Genomic DNA, 24,713 nt, shown 5'->3' with positions numbered 1-24,713 from the left:
AGGAAGACGGGCTAATCCATCTAAAAGTTACTCTTTGGGGATGCTATGGGCATCCAGTGTCCTAGGAATTGCTTCCAGTTCCTTCAGCACTTAACTGAAGAGCATTTCTGGACCCCTGGAGGAAGTCAAAGGACCACAGGCTAAACATTCCTGTGGAAATGGGGATCCCGATTGAATCACCAAGAGGCAGGTGATCGCGGAGATCATGTGTGAAGTGGCTTTGAAGACCCAGGAAAGGTCTGGCTAAGGAAGGCGTTGGGATGGGAGAGAAGCTTGTGGTTCAGGAAACTGTAAAGGAAATCTGTTGGTTCATTACCTGGCGGTTGCTAGGGACGCCCGCCTCCTCCAATCATCGTTCCTCTTACTAGAGTGTGAGCCACACTCTGCGGTTGCTGTGGCAACAGATGGTAACAAGATGGACTCGGCAGTGCAGCAAAAAGTGGCGCGCAAAAAGTGCAGAGACTGTGAGTTGAAACCCAGTTTCGTCAGGGAGCGCGGTGTGGAGTTTGCCCTGGGATTCTGAGTGTACAGAGGTTACCGGATCTCTCAATGGTCTCGGGGTGAAAGAGTGAGCTTATGGGGACTGATGAGATGGCCCCTACTGTTCACCCCACTGAATTTAGGGGATCTTGGATTTCTGTACTTGGGATTCCCGCCTAAAAGCTCGCTTCTCACTTCAGCTTTGGGCAAATCGCTTTCAGTCTTCCCTAGGAAAATGGATGGCAGGTCCCATGCCCTTTCTTCAGCTGTTCCTGCCCCGTTGTCAAAATGACCCTGAAGATCAAATGTGTGGCTAATTATATATATAAAAATTCCCAAACGTGCTCTTATGCGACCCTGAAGCAAGACCCTGCAACAGTTAACCGCCCCTGTGCCTCTCTGTGAGTGTGCGCAGTTAGGGCTCAGAGAGTGCCCCAGGATTGGAGCTGGGGATCAGCGCTGTGTAGGTCTGTGCTGTCCTCGGGGCCCTTGGGTTCTGTGTGTGCTTGAATTTCTGGAATCCTGACTCTGCTTGGGGTTGTTTCGTTTTTTATTTCGGAACATTACAGGCGCCCGAGTGTTAATTAGACCATTGTGTTTTAGCTCTTATCTTTACTTAAAGCAATTTGGGCCCCACTTCATGTCTAGTACCACCTGGAGCTTGTCTGGAAGATTGTAGAACAAGAGTTCTATTTTAAATGAACATAAACAGTGGAGTCATGGGCGTCCGTGTTAGAACTCAGACCTTAATTAAGATCAAATTCGAAACTAGTTTAAAAAAAAAATCCAAACTCATGCAGGATAATGAGTTAAAAAAACAACAACAACAACAACAAAAAAAACCCCAGACAGTCACAGAAACACCAAAAAGCTTTCAATATGGGACTCCTTAAGGACATTTTATAAAATGCATTAGACATTTTCCCAGTCATCCTCAGAAATCACTAGAGGGTATATGCGCCCACCCACTGAGTCATTGTTCTTCTGTGTTTTGGGGATCCCAAGTTCACACCAGTTTCTTCCTGGAGGGCATCGATCATGTGGGGAATCACACCTTACTTGGCTGGGGGCTGGGAGGTTCCCTTCTTACCATCACACACTCACACCCCTGTGATTTCTACAGTTTGCACAGCTGTCCCTGCACTAATATTCTCCAGCACAATTGGGACCATTGATCTTGCTTTCGGGCCCAGGCTCACGCATTAGTGGGCCTGCAACGACAACCATCCAACTATTTTTAAAGTTACCTGTTTCGTTTTCCGACACTCCTGAGTATAGTGAGCTTCATTGTCTCAGTTTGTGCGGCTTGCCCTGGATACTGGTGAATGCTTGAAATGCCCGTTCTTTAAAACTTTTATTATCCTGATGGGAAAAGAATGGCGATCACTTTATTTGTGTTTCCCTGATTGCTAGTCCGATAGAGTAGTCTCTGATTGTTCATTATTGACAACGGCTCTAATGTGAATCCGCTGCCTTTTAAAATGCAGATGCCCTTTTTCATATTGATTTCTAGATATCCATTTAGTTCTAGTGTCAACTTGACACAGCCTAGAATCACCTAAGAAGAGAGTCTCACGATTGGCTTGTGGGAATATCTGTGGGGAATCATCTTGAGCCCACTGTGGGCAGCACCATTCCCTTGGCAGGGGGTCCTGGGCTGTATAAGAAAGCTAGCTAGGCATGAACCTGCCAGTGAGCCAGCAAGCAATGTTCTTGTATGGATTCTCCTTCAATTATCCGTCTGACTTCTCTCAGCGATGGGCTATAACCTATAAACTGAAATGAAACCCTCCCCCTGTAAGTTGCTTTTGGTCATGGTATTGTCAAAGCATCAGAAAAAGAAAATGGTGCACTGGGGCCATTGTCCATACGCAGGATACTAATTCACTGTATGTTGCATTGAGATAAAATTAGTATTTCCTCCCTGTACATTGATCATAGCTAGCTTCAGCTGTCAATTTGACACAGATCTTCATTTATCTGGGAAGAGGGAACCTCAGCAGAAGAATTGCCTTGATCAGATTGGCCTGTGGGGCATTTTCTTAATCACAAATTGATGTGGGTGGGGCCTAATCCCCATGTGGGCAGTGCTATCCCTAATAGTCATGCAGGCCCTGGCTGTAAAGAAAGCTAGCTGAGCAAGCCAGTTGACAGCTTTCTCTGTGGTTCCTCTTTTCAGTCCCTACCCAGTATTCCTTGATGACAGACTTTAGCCTATAGGCCAAATACACCTTTTGTGTCCCCGAAGTTCCTTTGGGTGATAATATTTTATCACAGCCACAGAAATCATGCTAGGACACTCTTCTTGCTCTTGTTTTTCCAGGAAGCTGTGTTTGACATAAATAACCCATAAATGATAACTGTTCTTTGTGGGCCTATAAAACACTAGTAATTATGTCACACATTTTTAAAACCAGGTTTATTGACACGTAGCTTGTACTCTTAAAACGTCTTCCATTTGTCTGTACAATTCCATAAGCTGGCTTCAAAAAGATAAGGTCCGTGTGACAACTCAACCCACCACAGTAAGTATATATAATTATTTTTAGTAGCTCAGACAGTTCTCTTGCTTCTTGTTCTAGTTGGCCCTCTTTGTGACAATGATCTGATTTCTGATTCTGTACTCTCCAAATAATGGAATCATAAAATATGTAAAACCTTCTGTCTGACTTGCTTCATTTAGCTCACTGTGTCTGAGGTTTACCCGCGTTGTTGTAACAGTAGGCTATTCCTTTTTATTGCTGAATACTGCTCTGTTGAATTGGATATACCAGCAGATGATGGGCATTTGGTTTGCTCCAGGTATCTGACCATTATGATTACTCACTTACGTGAGTCTGTCACAATCAGTCATCCATGGGTCTCTGGGTTGCTGCATATTATTAATGTTTTAGTAAATAATTGGAGGGTTTCTGGGTTATACTGTAAATATGTCAATTTTACAAGGTTTCTAGCCATGTGGCTCTTAAAGTGAACATACTGTTTTGCATTTACACCAGTATAGAGTTTGAGGTTCATGTGTTCTACAGCCTTGAGGGCCGGGATGATTTGGTTACTTTCAGCCATCCCTGCAGGTGGGATATGCATGCACAGCATGTGCGTGGAGGCCAGACAAGAGCTTTCAGGAGTCACTTCTGGTCTTCTGCCTTGGCTTCTGGTCACTAAACCCAGATACTCAGGCTCCCATGGCTCTACCTGGCTGATCCATCTCATCAATTTTCCTGTTCTAGTTTCAGTTGGCATTCTTCGAGGTCCACGACACTGAACAACATACACTTACCTGCTGTTAAACCACTGATAAAGATGTTCACTGACCTCCTTTGGTTCATATGATTAGCCCACATTTTATTTACTTTCTTTTTTAATAGACTCGTAAGAATATGATTTTATGTATTGATATATGTAAATAGGATTTTGGTTCAGAATTTTTCTAGACTCTGTGTGTGTGTGTGTGTGTGTGATTGTGTATCCAACCAACTCCCAGGATGAACCTAAACTAATACAGCCAGGGAAGGGGTGTTCAGACCAATCACAGCCATCTCTTTGAACCATTGGTTTATTTTATCAACCACACTTATATCAACTACCAGCCTTGCTTTTTAGCACCAACCATAAAAAGTCTTAGGTTTGGGACCAACAGCGGCCTTATCTCTTAGCAACCTGACATGATAGCCCTCACGATAGGAAGTGCTCCTCACCCAGGCAAGGCTGAAATGGTTCCAGGGCCATTCTTGTGTCATAGTCAAGAGCCCTGTAGGAAGGGTTTCCAACAGCCCTGCCTGGGTCTGTGTCCTCAGGAGCCAGGATCATGCACTGCAGTCATTTCTATGGTTATCTCAAGGCAGGCATGATGTGCTCCATATGGCTGGGGATGGGACAGGGAAGTTTGGCTGGCTGGTGGACTGAAGGCTCCTTTACTCAAAGTAGGCCAGGCACAGAGAGAGAGAAGGAGGGGAAGGAGGAGTAAGAGGGGGAGAGGGAGTAAGAGGGAGACAGAGAGAGAGAGAGACAGAGAGAGAGAGAGACAGAGACAGAGACAGAGACAGAGAGACAGAGAGACAGAGAGAAACAGAGAGACTTTGTTGGAGGAGGCAATATTGCCAAGATGTTAGCTCTTCCCAATCTATTTGAGACAGATGGGGTTGGGGGGCATTATCAAATGGTAGGTTCCTTAAACTCAGGTTTGTAAGCACTTCTGGTGTTTATTTTCCTGTAAATAAGCAAAAACACTAGGGCTTGAAGCCACTGGGTGCCCCCTCTCTCTCTCCTCTCTCTGTCTCTTTCTCTCTTTCCCCTCCTGCTCCTCCGTGTGAGTGTGTGTGATGACAGGAGTCAGTTCTTTCCTTCTACCATGTGAGTCCTGGGAATCGAACTCAGGTCATCAGACTTGGTGGCAAGCTCCTTTACCTATTGAGCCATCTCACTGGCCTTTGATAATTTAAGATGTCCAGTTTCTAATTTTTCATGGCTGGTTATCAACTTGGTGCTTTAAACTTTGTTAACTCAGAGTTAGTAGATTTGGAGATAGAATAATTTCTTTTAAAAATATTTACATAATGGTGTAGAAGAGTGAGAGGCTTTTGGTCCACCGCATTGGGTGCTCTTCAGGGTTGATACTGTCACAAAGCAAGTGTCTCCAAATGGACAGCCATCAATCATGAACTGTAACCCTAAGCTTTAATCATGGAATGTCTTTAAATCACTGTTATAGTAGACCCAGATCCTGCAGAACGGTACCTAGTGCTCTTAGCCTTCTCTCCTACCCTAGACTGGGCCATCTCTCCTGCCCTAGGCTGGGCCATTTCTCCTGCCCTAGGCTGGGCCTTCTCTCCTGCCCTGGACTTACTTTTATATTTAACAACTTCCACACTCTTGTTCCTTTTTGTATCTTTCCACCTGGAGCTATACCATTTCCCCTCCCCCCACCCCACCTTTTTTTCTACCTGCAATACACCTTTAGGAACAGCTTCAAGTACGCTAACTGTATTATCCTGTAGTCTTCAGTTTTCCTGTGGGACACCTAGATGGACCCTCCTTGAAATTCCTGGGGCTTACTGGATCCCTCCCCCCCTTTCTCATTTTATTTATCATGTGTACTTCTCACAATTCTTTTAGCAGGATCCTGTCCTTGGGGTGATGTCCTGTGCTGGTTTGGGAAGCTAGATGCATGTCGAGGAGTTACCGTAAAATACATTTCTCTATGACTGATTGCCACCGGTTTGTATGTTTGTCTTATCTTCAAATACCACTTCTGCCTCGGCCTCTCTCCTTTCCTCTCCAGAATGTCAATGGCATGTCTGAGGCCTTTCTGAAGTCACCTACACATCTCTTAAGCATCATTCTTTTATTTTAATCATTAAAATTTTTCTTTAGTTTTGAGAATTTTATACATGTATACAATAAATTATATGGTCATATATATGAGTTCCCCATCTCCTCCTGCAGCTTGCTTATCTATCTATCTATCTATCTATCTATCTATCTATCTATCTATCTTGATAACCCACTAGATAGTGCTGCCCATAAGTGCAGGGGCGTGGGGTCACCCACTGGAGCACATGCCTCTGTGCTTTAACAACTGATTTTCAGCTTGAGATTCAGACAGAATTTCCAACAATTCCTGGAATGGCCCTAAATCTATGTTGAGCTCCATATTTGTACAAAGGGTCTTTTTCTTAGCATTGGCACCTAGGAAACGAGGCCATCAATCAGCCTTGAGCACCTCTGCATGCCTTCCCGCTCTGGAAATAAAAAACCACACCCACTGCATTGCCACCAACACTGCTTTCGCCTTTAATAAATGGTAAAGCTAGATGCATGTCAAGGAGTTATTGTGAAGCAAGTTTCCTTACAATTCATTATCAGCCATCTGTGTGTTTATCTCTTGTACCCACATGCATACGATTGTGTGGAAATTTCCCTGGTGAAAAGGGTTTGCGAGTGGAAAATGTTTAAGGATCCCTTTTCTGTACCACATGGTAGGACAGAGCTCTACATCTTTAAAAACAGGAGTCCTCGGGCTGGGTGTGGGAGATTGTGATGGTTTGTATATCCTTGGACCAGGGAGTGGCACCATCTGAAGGTGTGGCCTTGTTGGAATAGGTGTGACCTGGTTGGAATGGGTGTGTCACTGTGGGTGTGGGTATAAGATCCTCACCCTAGTTGCCTGGAAGTCGGTCTTCCACTAGCAGCCTTTGGATGAAGACATAGAACTCTCAGCTTCTCCTGTGCCATGCCTGCCTGGATACTGCCATGCTCTCACCTTGATGATAATGGACTGAACCTATGAACCTGTAAGCCAGCCCCAATTAAATGTTTTTTTATAAGACTTGCCTTGGTCATAGTGTCTGTTCACAGCAGTAAAACCCTAACTAATACAGAAATGTACTTGTGAACTCAGCCCTTGGGAGGGCTAAGCAGGATCAAAAGCTCCTGGGGAGAATGGGATACCTATGGAAAGGTGTCCAACCAAATAAAGAAGAGACCCTGATTATGTGTGCGTACCCTTGGAGGCCAGAGTTAGAACAGGAGTCACAGTGGTTGTAAGCCACCTGACGTGGGTGCTGGGAACCGAACTCCAGTCCTTTGCAAGAGCAAAAAACATCCTAACTGCTAATTGCTCTCCAGGCCATGTGTTTGTGTTTAAAGTGCCACTGCTGGTAAATACATACCAAATGCATTCATTAAAACATTTATTTATTAATGTATGAGTACTCTATTTGCATGTATGCCTGTGTACCAGAAGAGGGCATCAGATCCCATTATAGATGGTCATGAGCCACCGTGTGGGGCACAATGGATAGCACATTGGACTTCTAGACATTCTTATTGTGGTTAGGACTTCTTTCTTGTTGTTTGGGTTTTGATTATGATTTGTTTAATTTTAACCTGCAGGACTCCCTTTCTGTGCTGAGTTTCACTGGCTCGTCTCAGGGCATGGTAGCTCTCTTCATGAACTGTTCATGTTGACAGCAAGCCACTTCATTTCCACAGAAAAAGTATTTATGGGAGTTCTTTGGTGACTGAGATAGGGCAGATGTCCAGAGGGATTTGCATCTGTCTGTGCTTGGCACCTGGAGGAATGACCTGTCCAGATTCCCTGTAAAGAAAGCAAGAAAGCAAGGAAGGAAGGAAGGAAGGAAGGAAGGAAAGAGAGAAAGAGAGAGAGAAAGAGAGAAAGAGAGAAAAAAAGAAAGAAAGAAAGAAAGAAAGAAAGAAAGAAAGAAAGAAAGAAAGGAAGGAAGGGAGGAAGGAAGAGAGAGACCCGGATACAGGTGGTATGATTTGCTGGTGACTCCAGTGTCCCAGGCACATTTATTTTTCAACCTCTCTCCTCTCATCGGTGCCACTGAGATGTCATTTGTGTTCAGTTGTGGATGGTAAGGCAGAACAGGTTGACTCTTGTCCTAGTCCACCTTTGAGGCGAGCTCTCCTGTCAGTCTGCATGCTTTGGATGGGACTCAGCCTTAAAGCCTTCCCTGAGCCCTGCAAGGCAGCCACCAACAGAGCTCAGTGTCCCCGTGTCTAACATATGATCCCGTAGCAGTATCTGCAAGGCCTCCTTACCTGTAGTGCGTTAGTTACATGGTGGCCTGGTTTATTCCTTGTGGGTTTTTTTTTTCCTCTCTGACACTCGAGGGAGGATTAAAAAGGTCTTGCTTTGTTTCTACCTGAGACAAGTAATCCTGCTATCCCAGAACTAACTCTGTACTGAGCCTAACCCTTGAACTCTTCATCTTTCTTGTCCACACCTCCTGAATGTAGGCATCCTGGCATCCTTCAATAAGCTAGGCTAGCATTCAAAAGAATGTTTTATTTTAATTTTTTTGTAGTTTGTGTGTATGTGAGTGGGTCTTTTCCTGCGTGTATATCAGTATACCATGCACAATGCTTAATGCTTGTGGAGGTCAGGGGAGAGATGTTGGATGCCCTGGAACTGGAGTTACTGATGGTTGGGAGCTGCCATGAGCGTTAGGCTTAGCATTACCTTTGTCTTTTAGCACTGTAGCTTAAATGTTTTGTGAAAAAATGCTACAGAAACATAAAACATGAAAGACTTCCCCCTCCAGCTCTCAAGCCCAGCCCCTGGGAGTAACCAATCGGGAGTCTTGTATGACTTATTGAAAGCATCTGAGTAAGAGTTGTTTGTTTGTTTGTTTTTTGAGACAGGGTCCTTCTGTGTAGCCCCAGCTGACCTTGAACTCAGAAAGGAGACCAGAATAACCTGCACTCACAGCGGGTCACATGCCTCCGCCTCCCGTGTGCTGTATTAACAAATGTGAGATGGACTCTCTAGTTTCAGAGCCCGTCTCACATTTGGATGCATTGAGCATTTTCACGTGCAATGAAGCTGGAAACACGAAGGGTTTCCAAATGCCAGCTGGGAAATAGACGTGCGTACACAGGGAGCTGTTTTCTGCGCGTGTAAAATGGGTATACTCTCTCCACTGTCACACTTAGCAGCCTGAACACAAAAAGCTTGCCCGAAAAGCTCTTCAAACAGCGGTGCTTGGAGGGTACACAGTGTGGACAGTCTTACATCATTGTTTGGTGACGTTAGAGTAGTATCTCTGGTTGTGTGAGAACGGTCCACGCACTCATCAGCAGGAAGAAGTAATGTCACTGAACACTCTGTTAGCGTCATGGGCACCACGCAAAATATGAAAACTTTCCTTTCGCTTGAAAGCAGCCCTCATGGCTGGTTAGCTTTTGAGGGGATGTTTTAATTGGTCCACATTTGGGAATGTTTAGGGACTCTTTATATGGATTCTAGCTTCACATGCCTCTTTAAGGGGGTTAGCGTCCCTAGCCTCCTTCATCGGATTCTCACTGGAGCTTGGACCACCGAGGTTAAAGATCATCGCTTTCCCTACTCTGGAATGCAGCGGACCATAACCCACCCCATCAGCCACATCACCGTCACCAAAAGTGAAGGAGTGATGGCTGTTTCCTGGGAGCAAACTCTTCCTCTGCTTCCTCATTAGCCTCAGCATCCAGCTCTTCATAGAGATGGGGTTTGAAATGAGGCAGGAGGAATTGTAGGATCATGGCGGGGAGATTTCAGGTTGCACAGAGGAGGAGACGGAAGGAATTGATCTGGTGCAGGACTCCGCTGGTTTAATTTGAAAAACCAAACCGTGCAGCCCTTTCATTTCTTTGAGGATTTAGGTTCTTTAGTCCTTTGATTTTTTTTTTTTAAGGCTCATATTTATCGCTGAAGATAGTGGGAAAGGGAAGTGGACTTGAAAGTGCTCTGCTCTGATTAAAAAGCTTGTGGGGAAGTCTGTGATATTATTCACGTGGTGGTCTTCAGCTTAAATCCATTACCAAAGGGGCCACTGGGTTGTGTGTGAGGAAAAAAAAAAAAAAAGAAAGAAATCTGTGTGAAATGACTGGAGAAATCTCTTGCGATGTCACCCGCAGATCATAAACCCTGACATTTTTCTTTGAAAGCGGTTTTAATTAGAATCTAAAACGTCCTGGGTAGAAGAAGACAGGACGGTGATCTGACTCTGTTGGCATCTTGTGTTTATTTGCTTAATCTGATATCCTGGGCACCTTTGCCTGGTTCCAAGTTTAGTGCCATGTTGATGATGATGCTACCTCCTTCCCTCTTCCTCCTCCTCCTCATTATTATTATTATTAATAAAAAACCACCTAAATTTTCGGCAGTGGCGTGAAAAAAAAATCTCTAATTAAAATAAACGTCAAGGTTAAGCTGTTTTCACACCTGAAAACAATTCCCAGCATTCATAGCTTTTAAAATAATGACAGCAAGACAAACATGACAACCAATACCAGGAAAGCAGAAGTCGGCATTTGTGAACGCCAAAGACAAGTCTCACTGCACTATGGAATGCGCCCTGTAGTTAATTATGGGTGGCGCGTGTCTTGGGAAGCTGCCAGGATTTGGTGGGAAGTGGAAAGAAGGGGCTCCCACCCGCCTCATCGCTCCTCTAATCCCCTTTACTCTCAGGGAATTCAGCTTTAATAAAAAGGAATAACCAGAGGATGTAATCGAAGAACACTAATTAATAATTTGAGCTCTTCCTGAATGAGGTTCTGCAATAAATTGTAGGCTGTCAGTTGCTAAACCATGAAATGTTGCCGAGAGAGAAGGGGCGCCACGCTCTTCCACAATGTGGCTCGTTACGTTGGAACTGTTGGTGACAGGGAACTTGGTGTTGGCTAATCACTTGTGTTTTTACAAAGCTGTTTGTCATCACAATTAAACAGATGGTTTTGAAAAAGCTAGTGTGTCCTTGATAATTAAAACCACAGCAAGCCGCTTCTTCCTCCCCCTAATATACAATTACACTGAATAGAATCACATCACCCAGGGCTTCTTCAGAAGAAAGGGTCTTCATGGGCACAAGATTAGTGCTCTATCCCAAGTCCTGGCATCTTGACCTCTTACAGCTCTTTGCAGCTGGCAGAGAGGGCTTTCAAGCAAACATGGGTCACCCCCCTCCTCTGCTTTCTCCTCAGATCTTATCCCTGCCATGCATGGATTCATGACTATATTTCAAAATGGAAACTTAGGAAGTCTCACAACCATTGAGTGCATTGTGTTTATGACAGCTGAACTCTGGGAGCTCCGCCAGTACGTGACTTACATGGAAGTCCTCAGGGGTATGGGAAAAGCCGTCCCCCTGTTTTTCTTACTTAGAAAACTAATATGGATGTCTCTTTGCTTTAAAGGGGGTAGGGGAAGGGAAACCTTTCATTTCTCAGTGTGTTATTTTTTCATTACTATAACTAATGCTTGGGGTAAATCATCTTAAAATGTAGAAAGGTTCATTGTTGTTGTTGTTATTATTGTTGTTTTTGACCTATGGTTTTGGAGGTTTCAGTCCATGACAGAACCATGACTTGTTGCTTTGGTCTTCAGTGGTACAGCTCAGGAATGTGTGATGAAATTCTCACCTTATTTATTGAACCCTACCACAATTAATTAGGGTTTTTTTTTTCCAGAAAAGATTCCTCACCCCCAAAAAGTATTTAAGCAGTTGAGATGTGGCCCCTGGTCCCTCCCTTGAACTCGACCTTGGCAATGTGAACCACAAAGCCCTGCAGTTGGAGGCTGCCAGGGTCTATTCACAGATGAAATTTTGGAAATGTGTTTTGTTTGCCTGTGCATAAACACGCCCAAGCATACTATCGATACTTTTAGGTACAGGCTTTTGTGCCTACTGGTAAGCAGTCATTTGCCAGGGCAATTAACCATCTGCACTTTATTATCAGGGTGCAGCTGGCTAATGATGCTCAGTGCCACGGGGCAGGTTCAGCTTCTCATCTGCACAGGAACTGTATTCACAGCAAAGGACACTGACCTTTAACAATGAATCTTTAAATTTAACCAGGTCCCCCAGAGATCACCACACACAAGGTGTCATTGTGTTTCCATCTGAGGTGAGATTCAAATGTGGGCCGTGGGATTCTGGTTTTGGGTAGAGCGGTTAACACAGAACAGTAGGAGAGGTCAGCAGTTATCAGCCAAGAACAAAGGAGAACCCTGCTGCTCAGTCTACCTTATGGGGTCTCGCTTTGGAGAGTAGTTATAGGTGTGGGTAGCCCTGGACTTGTTTGAGGGCAACCTGGAGCAACACTTAAAATGGGGTCAGTTTGTGTGTCCCACCAAGTTCTATGGCACTTGCGGGAACCTTTGTCCGTTATTCTTGTGACTTATTAAGATTGAAGGGTTAACAGCCGAATATTGGCAAGGAGAACTCTCAGGTTTATCACAGATCAAATTAACAGCCAGCGCTGATCCATGGATAGCAAGTGTCATTTAACTGGAGACTTACAAGAATCTGTCAATTGAACCCACTGCATCATTTAATCTGTAAGCCTTCACTGTGATTCTGGGGCATTTCTGCCCCAGTGTGCTCTTGGGGGAAAAGATCTTACCTGCCCATGGAGTCTGGACTCCAGTTCTTCCGAAACTAGCATACCTATTTGAAATATTTCCACCAGGGACCCACTTTAGACCCTAATGAATTAGCATCTAGGGTAGGAATTGGGGCTCTTGAAGTAAGGCCACCTTAGGACAAAGTAAGTTACATAATTTCTAGGGTGTGTTCTAAGTTCTGAGAAAGGTTTAATTTTAATATGAATTCTCTTTAGAATTTCAGTTGTGAAATACTACATGTGAGCATATGAATCATTCATAGATACAGACACACGCATGCGTGAATATATGCATATACGTGACATCATGCATAACTTGACAACAGTCAAGAAGGGCTCAAAGGTGCAGCTTTCACCTGGTCCTAAATTAAGTTGATATTATCCCAGAAATATGGTTATTTTTTAAAAAAAATAATTTATTTATTTTAATGTGTACCATGGGCATGCAATTCCCATAGAGGTCCAAAGGCGGGGATGGTATTCCTGTGAGCTGGAGTTGCAGGTGGTTGTAAGATGGCAGATGTGGGTGATGGGAACCAAACTGAGGTCCTCTGGGAAAGCGGCAAGCACCCTGACCACTGTCCTAGTTACTCTTTCATTGCTGTAATAAAAAGCCATGGCTGAGGTAACTAACAGAAGAAAAGTGTTAATTGGGGTTTACAGTTTCAGATGATTAGGGAGTCCATGACAGAGTGGAGCTGTGGTGGCAGGCAGTCGGAAGAGCAGCTGAGAGAGCTCACATCTCACCAGCACTAAGCAGAGAGTGCTAACCAGGAATGGCACAAGTCTTTTGAAAACCTCAAAGCCCACCCCCAGTGACTCACCTCCTCCGTCACGGCCACACCTTCCAATCCTTCCCAAACAATTCTACCAACTGCCGAACACACATTACATCATGAGGGCCTACGAGGACCGCTCTTATCCAAACCACTGCAGTCACTATGTTCGCAGCCATCTCTCCAACGCACGTAGTCCAGAGATATTTCCCTCTCTTTCCCTCAGAGATCACTGCTCTCCTGACCCATATGCCTGCTACTGTTGATCTCTCTTATGACTTTCCTCTTATGTATACAGTTCTTGAGAACAGGGTTCCATTTTCCCTCCCCTTGAGCATTATGTAAACCGGAGTCACGGTGTGTATGTGTATTTTTGGTTGATTCTTCTTTTTTTCAACTTCCTGTAAAATTCCTGCATTTGTTGATCAGCTGCATCTTCTCTATGGATTAATGTGGTCCAGGAGCGCCACACATTGTTCTGTGTTTTGTCATAAAAGAACAGGTTGTTCCCAGTCCATCAGGATAAAAGAAGTACTGCTGCGGGCAGATTTGTTCAGCATCTGTAGCATATACATATATTTCACTGGATTATGGATCAGGGCGAAATCCCTGGGTCATAAAACCCTTAAATTTACTAGGTAATAAAATGCTAGTTTTGGACATTGTCTCGTTCAGGTGCAGTCCCACCAACAAGTATTTAGTACGGTTTACTACAACACAGAGTGGTCAATACTCAACAGTTACCAGTCTCAAATTTTGCCCATCCTGTGGTTGCATTCTACCTTGTGATTCTTATTCACTTTCTCTGGTTGTGTTTCAAAATCATCAGACTCAAATTTTGCTGCCCTAGTAAATATGTAGTGGCATATTATAATTCTAGTTGTATTTTTCTGATGACTGATAAAGTCCATCATGTTTCATATATTTATTGGTCATTTGGATTGGTCTTTTGCCTGCCTTACCCCCTCCTGGATGTATTTTTTAAAATGCTCTTTTATGGGAGCTCTTTAAGCATTCTGGACCTGAGGGAGGTTGTGTTGTTATGTGTTGCAAACACTTCCCATTTGAGGAGGCCTGACTTCCCATCCTTATGCAGAGTCTTTGGTAAGATGGGATTTAACCGAGTGGAAGCCATAGAGCTCTGGGGATGCTCCTCTGTGTTACTGCTGCTTATGATACGTGTTTACAGCTCCTCATAGTTAACGAAGAACTCCTTCCACATCACCTTCCCAACAGTTTCCGTGTGGCCTTTCCCCTTTAATGTTTTGTTCTACCATGAGTTACACATACAGTTTAAGAGGTTGTTGAAACCCTGTCTCAAAAAAAAAAAAAAATATTAGCTTGTGGCTTCCATAAGCTTGCACGAGAGTGTGCACACGCCCACGCCCACACCCACACCCCTGAAATATACATCAATTTCTCAGCTCCATCACGTGTCAGTCACCACCTAGCAAGCTCTGACTCCCTCTTTAACAACTGGTTCTCTATAAAGCTCTGTACAAGGTATGATTCATGCGTTACATTAGTTACCTCTCAGAGCCCACTGGCTTCTCATTCAAATTTATTGCTTAGTTTCCCTTTAAGTCGTGTAAGGAGTCCAGTCATTTTCCCATTGAGACTCCATAAACAGATTTCCATTGGTTTTTGCCTTTGGTGTAACTACAATGTAACACTTCACTGTGCTTTCTGAAAACTGGGGTTTGATTTAAAGGCTCTATCAAATTTCCAGTTGGCCTTTTTTTTTTCCCAGAATAATCTGACATGTTTACCTCCCATCTGCTCACATCATATTAATGATCTTAAGATCGATTATGGGGCTCGAGTGTTACCAGCCTGGTTGTGACGTGTTTCCTTCATGATTTCATCCAATGGCTTTGGCAGAAGGGTTTCCATGAGTCTGGTGGGAGTGTACTGTGATACCAGTTCTTGGGCATTTCACTAGAATTTTCTATATAAAATGACTTTTTTTTTCTCATTTACTATGTTCCCTCTATGAAATATATGCCAACAGGATGAAAGTAATGAGTTCCTGGCTCCCTGTCTGTCTTTGTCTTTCCTGCACACACTTAGGAGCTTAGTTTCTTTGTGAACCTGAATCTAAGTCAGGTTGACCTCAATGCCCCTTTGAGTGGTTGTTGTTGTTGTTGCAGTTTTATACTTTTATTTTATCATTTATATCTGTCTGAAGATGCCAACGGAGACTAGAAGAGAGCATTGGATCCCCTGAGGCTGCAGTTACAGGTGGCTTTTGAGCCCCACAACGTGGGTGCTGAGAACTGAACTTTCATCTCCTGCAAGAGCAATATCTGATTTTAATTACTGAGCGATGTCTCTGCAGCTCCTGCAATTTTTCAAAGTTAAAATATAATTAGATCATTTCCCCTTTCCCTTGCCTCTAGTCACTCTAATGCCCTCTCTTTTGCTCCCCTTTCTCTAATAGTTATCATTACATATATGTGCGTTACACATAAACGCAAGCTGCCGAGTCCCCTGGCTGTCATTTGTATTTATATGTCTCCAGGGCTGATCACTGCGATTGGATAACAAGTTAGGCAGCTTATCCTTGGAGAGGATTGATTACCTCTCTCCCAGCAGTTATTTGTCTATAGCTCTTTGTCTAGAGGTGGGGGCCCCTGAGAGCACCCCTTCTGTGTTAGCATGTCCATGGCTGTTGTCACTGTTCAGGGCTTATTTAGACAGTGTCCTGGTTGACTTTTTGTCAACTTGACACAAGCTAGAGTTAGTTATCTGAGAGGAAGGAGCCACAGTTGAGAAAATGTCTCCGTGAGATTAGCCTGAAGGAAAGCCTATGGAGGAATCGCCCTTAATTAGGGATCGGTGGGGAGGGACAGCCTAGGGTGGGCGGTGCCACCCCTGGGCAGGTGGTCCTGGGTTCTATGAGAAAGCACACTGAGCAAGCCATGGGGAGCAAGCCAGTAAGCAGCACCCCTCCACAGTCTCTGCTTCATTTTCTGCCTCCAGGTTCCTGGCCTGCCCTGACTTCCTTTGATGATGGACTATGATTTGAAACTGTAAAATGAAATAAATGCCCTCCCCTCCAAGTTGCTAGTGGACACCGTGGTTCAACATAACACTAGAAACCTTAACTAAGACAGGCAGTGGTGATAGTCTATCCCCCCACCCCCACCCCTCCATTCTCCATAGCTCCTGATGGCTTTCTGACTTTCAGTCATGAGTAAATGTGTTAAACTTAGCTTATTGATTTCTTGACCCAGGCATGGCTCTACAATACGTGTTCATGTCTGATCGGGCAGGACACCCTACACTGTTCTCTTGGATTCCCTCCAGAGACAGGGCCTGAGTCTAGAACCTTGTGGTTACTATTTTATTTTTTAGTTAACAATCTTAAGGGATAGCAACCAGGCTGAAATGTGATTTAGGGAAGGAAATAAAACCAGTTTCGCAGTGTGTTGTCAAGAATGGTCTCACAGAGATCATCTGAAAGGCCTGTTACAAGGTACCTGGAGATTGTCAGCCTGGAGGCTGAAAGAGTAGAGGCAGGCTTTGTGCACCAGCATGTCTCTCTGCCAAGGTCTGTCGCCTTTCACACTTCCCAGCTGTGCTGGTGTGGGGGCTACGCGGGTCAGAGAGCTACTGATCTTCCGCGCATGCTCATTCAGCTCATTCAAAGCCCCGCACACAGACCACCACCGTGTCCCCCCATTTCTTCCTCCATCATGAGTTTTTCATTTGAGACCACTTTCTTTCCGTTAGACTTTCCTTCAGTGAGAGGCTGCTAGGGTGAGACTTCCTAGACCCACTGCTTTAAACTGTCTTGAAGTTGCCCTTGCTCTTAAAAGACATTTTTATTGCCTTTAAAATTACAAGGATGACAGGGCCTTTTTGTCCTTTTCTTTTTTAAAATGTCCCTTTGGAAGCAATCTGATTTTCTTTTCAAGATATCGTTTTATTATCTTTGTAGTGTCTCTGTGTGTGTGTGTGTTTCTGGATTATCGAGCATCCCGAGGGCACACATTGCTGTAATGTTCCAGTACTTTGTCTCCTTCTCTAGTGCTTGGTTTTCTTGGGCAGTTGCTTTCCTGTCTTGAATGCTTTTGGGTGATGAGATTTTTTTCATTGGGAGCACTTGATTGTGCTCATATAGATGGTTGGGTCAGCTAATGGCTTATATATACCATTACTGGGAATCAAAGTTTCCTTTAAATTCAAGGTATTTTATTGTTGTTCTTGCTAGGCACATAGGATGGATACAAATATTTTTCATGCTTTCCAAATAGGATCAATCTAGCCAAACCCCATGAAGGAGCCACAATAAGAATTTCTTAGTCAATATTCACTAGTCTGATAACAAAGAGAAGAAAAATGACCCCATTGCCTTTCCAGACAACTTGGGTATAGTGTTACATAGTGTGTAACCAATCTCTGTCACTGGGTTTCATTACTGAACTCTGCCGTGACAGCCATCCAATATGAATTAAAAGAATTGCATTTGACATTTTAATAAAAGATAGAAACGCTACATTTACCAAGTAGCAGCTAGCGGGGATGAGCAGAAAGCACTCAACAGAGAGGGGTCAAATGAGCTTGCTGTCCACTTGCTTCTGGGAATTGTTGACCAACAGTCCCAGTGGCTGGGGAGGGCTGATGAAAGCACTGGTCTCTTTCTCTGCTGATGTCAGTGGGAGCCATAGGCAGGGTCAAAGAGTAGATCTGAGTTTGCTTTTCTGTACAAACACAGTCTTCTGCCATACATTCTGTGGAAGGAATTCTGATTGTCAGGCACTTTGGGGGCTATGACAAGATCACTTTTTAATAATGTTCGCAGGTTGAGTTATGAGTTCTTTGAGAGAAACATATGTAAAATGTATGAGCTTTCTGATCTTTAGCATCTGGAAATGAAGCGTTTCTCTCTAGGCTCACACAGTCCATGAACTTGAACTCACCCATCCAAAGACCAGAAATCTCTGGACCCCTGTGACCTTCTGCAAGCACCTTTCGAGTGCTGGTTATACTCAGATGTGGGCTTCATAAAAACAGAAGAATTCATGTGATGTGCAGGGTTAACAGTTCTGGGTCATGTAATGCAGATACTTAGTTTCTCCCAAGTTCCAGGTTTCTGGTCATTGTAAGATGCACCTGGCACCCTTAACACAGGTTGATTGATCTTGGAATTTCATATAGTTCCAATAAGGTATAAGCTTACTCTCTCCTAATTGATAATCATTTTCAACTTGCTTGGGAGATAGCAGTTCAGGTTACTCCTCTGAACTAGCAGTTTACTACTTTGAACTGTTCAAACTTTGAACTAGCAGTTTCACTACAATGGCTGGCATGCTAGCTCAGAAAAAGACCCTGTGTCCTTAAGTTCGGTGGAGAGCTGTAGGGGAACACACCCAGTGTTCTTTAGCCTCTCCATGCACAAACATGCATGCACAAACATGCATGCACAAACATGCATGCACAAACATGCATGCACAAACAACATGCATGCACATACTTGCACACGAGTAAATACACACACACCCTCCCAACAAAATCTTTAAAAGCTGCTATACAGTATTTCAACTGAGAGTGCAATTTTGAATCCAAGTAAAATAGAGTAAAGAAAATTATTGTAAACTCTTTTCAGCATAGGAAAAGGTATTTCCCCTTAGGTTAGAAAGTGCTACCAATTATAAGAATGTATACAGCAACTAGATGCAAAAGAGAATAGGTTAATGAAGGACCAATGTAAGTATTGGAAGAAGGGAATTAAGATACCTTTGCTTAGATATTTTTCCCCTCAAAGCCACTAAGAAATATTAGGCCAGGGCTAGCAAGATGGCTCAGAGGACAAAGGTGTTTGTTGCCAAGCCTGACAACTCAAATTTAATCCCCACAAGATGTAAGAAGAGAACTGGTTGTTGCAAGTTGTCCTCCGAATACCACATGTGATATATATGTATGTAGGTATACATGCACAGACAATAAATGTGAAAAACTAAGAAATGGCTTTTGCTAACCTAGCAGATGATAGTTTTTGTATCTGCTGTTGATGGTAAGATATGAAGAAGCTAGCCTTGGTTTGATATTTGGATCCAGAGAAGTTTGAGTGTCAGCGAATGGTAGTTTGAATATCTCTTCATTGTGGTAGATTTTATTTTCAACAAATATGATGTAAATTCACAAGACTCTTAAAGAATAGGTGAGTGGTGTGTGCGACTGCGCCCATGTGCAGAAAACTGGCTTACATGCATGCTCTGACCTGACAGTACAGGCAAGCATTCCCTCCTATAGGGCAGGCATCGGGAACTGTAGAAGGTCAGGTGTCCCAAAATTAGCCCCCTGCAAACTGCAAGTCTAAGAAGGTGTGCCTTGGAAGCAGAATACTGGGCATCCATTCCAGTGGGATCCATTCCAGTGTACATCTGAAAGTCCGAAAACCAAAAGTACCAATGGGAAGAGAGAGGATCGGCGTGCCAGGTCAGAGAGTCAGTCTGAGGGAGCAGGTGGGTTCTTTCTCCACAAGATTTTTATTCAACTGAAACCCTCAGTGTGTTAGGTGCTGCTCCCTTCCCAGTGCTGGGGTTACAGGTCCTCATCACCATGCTTGGCTCTTACACGGCTGCTGGGACCCAAACGTAGATCCTTATGATTGTGCTGCAGGTACTTTATGGACAGAGCCGTCTGCCCAGTCCTAGAACTACAGTTCTTATCATCACGGTATTAGCCATTAAATTATATGCATGAAATGAAAACACCAGAATGAAACAGATTACCTTATACAGTTAATAAAATACAAAATTTCTAAATGATGCAGATGGGGTCACAGAGCGCAAGAAACCGGTTTGGCAGCTTCCTTTCTGTCTTCCTGTAGTTACTTTCTTCCTATGCGACTTTTAGTTTGCTGTTTGACTTTCCCACTGGGTCAGGTCTAGAAGCTTGCACAGTTTGAACAAGTTTTCAACACTTGATATTGTCCTATGAAACGGTAGTTCTTCTCTGTAATTTGACCTTGGAAAAGTTGCTTTTTCTTGTACATCCGAATCTCACTTTTCTCCCACGTGGGGTCAAATAAGAGGATTCCTTCCAAAAGTTCTCTCTTTGATCCACCTGAGATGCAAGAAGTCACACATCCCGCAGAGACACGGTGTTTTCAAGAATTATTTCAAGGGGAAGAGAGCAGAGGCCAACACAAAACTGGTAACGCGTGAAATAATCCAATTTTTAAAGAGATCAAACTGATAGAAAACCAAGAAGCAAAGCAGCTTTAGAGATGTCAGAATAGCAGGAGATGAAGCAGGATTATAACAGGAAATTAATCTTCTTACTCAGTGAGTGCCCAACTCCCAGCAAATGCCATGTCGTATTGACTTCAGTATTTTCCACGTGACACTTTGCTGCTAACAGGACCCAGCATCACATCCCGCTGTGGGACAGCCCCGCCCCCACTGCATAGGGAGCAGAGGCTGAAGATGTGGGAGCATGGGTCAACTCCCACGTTTACATCCAGCAAGCACGTCGAACAGAATTTTCTTCCCTTTAGATTTTCTTCTTCTTGTTTTGGCTTTAACCAAACTGTCTGACAATGGTAGGGCCAAGAAGAATTATATGCCAGGTTCTGAGAAAAGAGTACTTTACAAATGTTATCACACTTAATCTTTTTAATAATTACCTGAGGTAGCTAGGTCATTTCCAAAATCGTGCTCATTTTCCCAGAATCCTGATATTGATGTACAGATGTGATCTTTCTTTTCTTTCTTTCTTTTTTCTTTTTCTTTCTTTCTTTTTTTTTTTTTTTTTTTTTGGTTTTTTTCAAGACAAGGTTTCTCTGTATAGCCCTGGCTATTATTACTCTGTAGACCAGGCTGGCCTCGAACTCAGAAATCCTCCTGCCTCTGCCTCCCGAGTGCTGTGATCTTTCCCTCAGTGAAATGGTATCATCTTCGTTGCCAGTAGATATGTAAATGATTGGGTACCATTCAGATTGAAAATGACATTGTATTTATGCTTCTGTGTGACCTCCTACATTGCTTCCTTTGGTTCTAGCCAGTGTGTGTGCTTTGGGGGACCTTCGTGCAGTCCCAATGAGAGGTCCATGAGAGATAGGGTTTGCTGCCTGGTAGTGATAGCCAGGCCTGACCTTCTAGCCTTATGAGTCAGCCATCTTGGATTTTCCAACCCTAGTGAAGCCTTCAGATTATGCGACCTTAGAGCCGTCCTTGACTACAACATCACAAGAGAACCCACGTCAAAAATCACTCGAACTTCTACAAAACCTTTTAGATCACTGAGACTTGGGCATTGGTGACAAACCTAGTTAAGAGTCATGTAAGCAGTGTTGTTTTGTCCTGTGTCTGGGAGCGGTCTGTTATGTGGCAGCTGGTAGCTATCGGAGTAGATTCTGTTGTCATTGTCCTCACCAGGGTCCAAGGAGATTACCTGCCAGGTTTAAGGACTCCAGGAACTTTGGGCCTAGTAGAAATGAGATTTCATCGGGAATTTGGTTTATCATTGGTAACAGTTATTTTTTATTTCTGAAAAGAAAAAAAATAACTTCTGACTAGAGAGAAGCATTTTTGCCAGTCAAAGCTTCTGTTTGTTAAAATGTGCTAAAAGGGTGTGGGCTAGGGAAATATAATATAAATGTGAAAGGCAGTGCTTGGCACCAAACATGTCTCAAATTTGTTTACACTCCATATACTTCTCGCTGGCTAGAAGGGATATTTTAACATTCCTGAGATTTAATTTGGGAGGAAATTTACCATTTTCTGTTTCTCTTTTTCCGAGAAGATATGGGGTTTGGAAATGAAGGATGATACAGGAAAGGCAGAAGGCAACGCTCTCTGAGGCAGTTAGGAGGAAAGAGAAGCCACAGAGATGACGGATGAAGGCGTGATTATGGTGATCGTGATGGTTATTAATGTGACAAGCACACAGCCGAGTAGCATCTGGAGACATTCACCAATTTAATAACACACATCATGAAGTTCTGCTTTCCCAGGCGGCCATCCACTCTGATACTGAACTCTTGTAGACTCGACTCTATCGAGAGTTCCTAGGAGTAAAGAGGATATAACGCCCTGTAGAAAATGGATTTTGTGCTTAAGAGTATCTATCTATTCTCAACCATCACAAAAATAAAAAAAAAAAAATGAAATAACAGAATCCAGTGGTACAATTATACAAAGGTGGCAGAGCTCCAGTAGAAAATCCCAAGTCCCAGTTCCTAAGGGTTAGTTGGGACTACGTTTCCCCATCTCTGCGTTATTCTCTGAAAAGAAGCTATTAAGTCACAGAAAGTGAGCACTTACTCAACCCGAACTCTGTTCGGCAGAAATGCTAGGAGGCGAAAGTTGACATTTAAGTTAAGAAAGACAAAGCAAAAGGTTGAAATGTTTACTCTGAGAGATGTCTGAGCCTCATGAAAATTCTTTGAGTGGGTACAATTTAATACCCATCCAGTGGGAAAGCCATCTACTGAATCCCTTCTAGGTGCCGCCAGTGTTATGTGGTCTCCAGAGAGAGCATATATTCCAGAGCCATAGACATGTCCTTAAGCAAATAAACTCAATACAGTGCAGTTAATAATTTCATTTAGTGCCTGTAATAATTGTGGTATATATATGCAGGACAGATTAATTTATACTCTTTAAATCTACCAAGGAAAGGCTTTGTTCCTAACTTGAAGTTCGCTAGGTAGATGGGAATATGGCTATGAAAGGAAATAGTTGATCTGATATAAAAGTATTTTGCTGGTTAATCACCACAGTCAAATTGACTGGATTCCGATTCTCCTGGGAGGCACACTCTGGGCATGTCTATGAAGATGCTTTGAGAGAGAATTCACTCACTTATAGCGTGAGTTGTACAGCACCATGGGATGTGATCCTGGTCTGAAGGAGAAAAAGCAGGCAGATACCCAAAGGCCCTCTCTGATTCCTCAGCTGCCAACACGATGTAAATGTAAGCATCTATCTTGCAGGCACACCTATCTGTCCCCACCACCATGCCTTCCCAATCATGACAGACTACATCCCTTTAGACCATGAGCCAAAATAAGGCTGCCTTCCTATAAGGTGTTTCTTATAGGTTTTGGTAACAGCAACAACTCAAATAAATGACAAAAGAAATTCATATAAAAAAGTTGCTGTGATAAACCTGACCACCTCTGATGCCACCACTGGCCTCAGATACCAGATGCAGAGCAGGGTTTGGAGTTTGCTCTGTGGCGTTTGGTTTTTTTCCCCCGCTGGGTCCAGCTTTCCCTTGCTATTGCCCTAATGCTCCTTGGTTCTCAGGCTTTTGGAGCAGGTTTGTAAGAGGCATGTGGAATGTCTGGAGCTGTAGGCTAGAGAAGCCCCAGAATGCCAGAGTGGGGATCAATAGGCCATTGGGGAGGAGTTGAGAAGACCAGAATTCTGAGAGCTACATGGACCATGCTGGTCTAGCTCATGGAGTTTCAGAGGGGAACAAAGATTTATTAGAAGCTGTGCTTGAGAGATTTATGTAACATCCTGGCATAAAATATTTGGCATTGCTCTGCCCACGCCATGAGATCTTTCATGAGGCTGAATTCAGAAGGAATAGCTTGAGTTGTTTAGTGGAGATCTCCAGACAGTGGAATATCCAGACCATGATGTGGTTGCTCATCATTGCTCATAGTCTGACCTACAGCGGCCCAGCAGAAAGATATCAAAAATGTGCTGTTCAGTGAGAAAGGGTGCACACGTGAGTATAAGGCTGCAAATAAGGTAGGTGTAGGAGAGACAGCTGTCATTTTTAAAGAGATAGGTGTTACTAAAGAGAACTTTGGTGGCTGGGACAATAGGAAAGCTGCCTTGAAGTTAAAGCCACATCTACGAAAGCTCCCAACAGCAAAAAAGAGAATGCATTCGCAGGGTTAGGCGGAAGTGGGGATGCTGCGAAGGGTTTCCCTGCTCAAAGGCAATCACCACCGATGGAGCCCTTCCCCCAGGCTCAGCCATGAAGGCAAACAGAAGCCCCTGGTGTGCTAGAAGAGGGCTCGGCTATGCCTTGATCCAGCAGCAGAATCTACCAGTGCCATGCATGTGCTGCTTAGGGGCACGCTGCTGCATGGGAGAGTTAGGATGCCACGCAGGCTTGCATCGTGCAGGCTTGCGCCAAGGTCCCCGAAAGCCACTGGCAATTGGCAGCCAAGGAGATCACGGAGAGGGGCAGATCCAGGAGAGAGGCCGAACTGGAGAGGAGGAGATAACGATGGAGCCCCAAGGATGCCACCGCCAGCCTCAGATACCAGATGAGTTTGGAGTTTGAGCTGTGGCGTCTGGTTTTCCGCTGGGTCCAGCTTTCCCTTGCTGTTGCCCTACCGCTCCTTTAGAATGGGAATGCTTACTCTGTGCCCTGCCACTCCGTATGAGGAGTGTGTACCTTGTCTTCATGTGCTCCACCTGTGTCCACTTGCGCAGCGCTGGGGTGTCAGGTGTGCGCCATTGTGCCTGCTGCTTATTTATTTGTTCCTTTGTTTGTTTGTTTAAAATTTTTATGTGGTTTCTGGAGATTAAGCTCAGGCCCCAGGCTCTTAGAACACACTCTTCAGTGACT

At 43.9% G+C, this 24,713-nt stretch overlaps 1 protein-coding gene across 1 annotated transcript in view; it reads left to right on the top strand.

Annotated features, from left to right (window-relative positions):
* Window positions 1-409: 409 nt before the first annotated feature.
* Hydin (HYDIN axonemal central pair apparatus protein) overlaps window positions 410-24,713 on the top strand; it is a 361,694-nt gene continuing 337,390 nt past the window's right edge. Inside the window, exon 1 of the mRNA XM_085843582.1 lies at window positions 410-464. Coding sequence (XP_085699708.1) covers window positions 416-464 — 49 coding nt within the window. The 5' untranslated portion in view covers window positions 410-415. The remainder of the gene's footprint in view (window positions 465-24,713) is intronic.

Source organism: Mus caroli, unplaced genomic scaffold, assembly GCF_978045245.1.
Source record: "Mus caroli unplaced genomic scaffold, Mus_caroli_1 scaffold_10, whole genome shotgun sequence".
In the NCBI taxonomy this organism is placed as follows: domain Eukaryota; kingdom Metazoa; phylum Chordata; class Mammalia; order Rodentia; family Muridae; genus Mus; species Mus caroli.
Note: the sequence above shows the minus strand (reverse complement) of the source record. Positions and strands in the feature narration are given on the sequence as shown.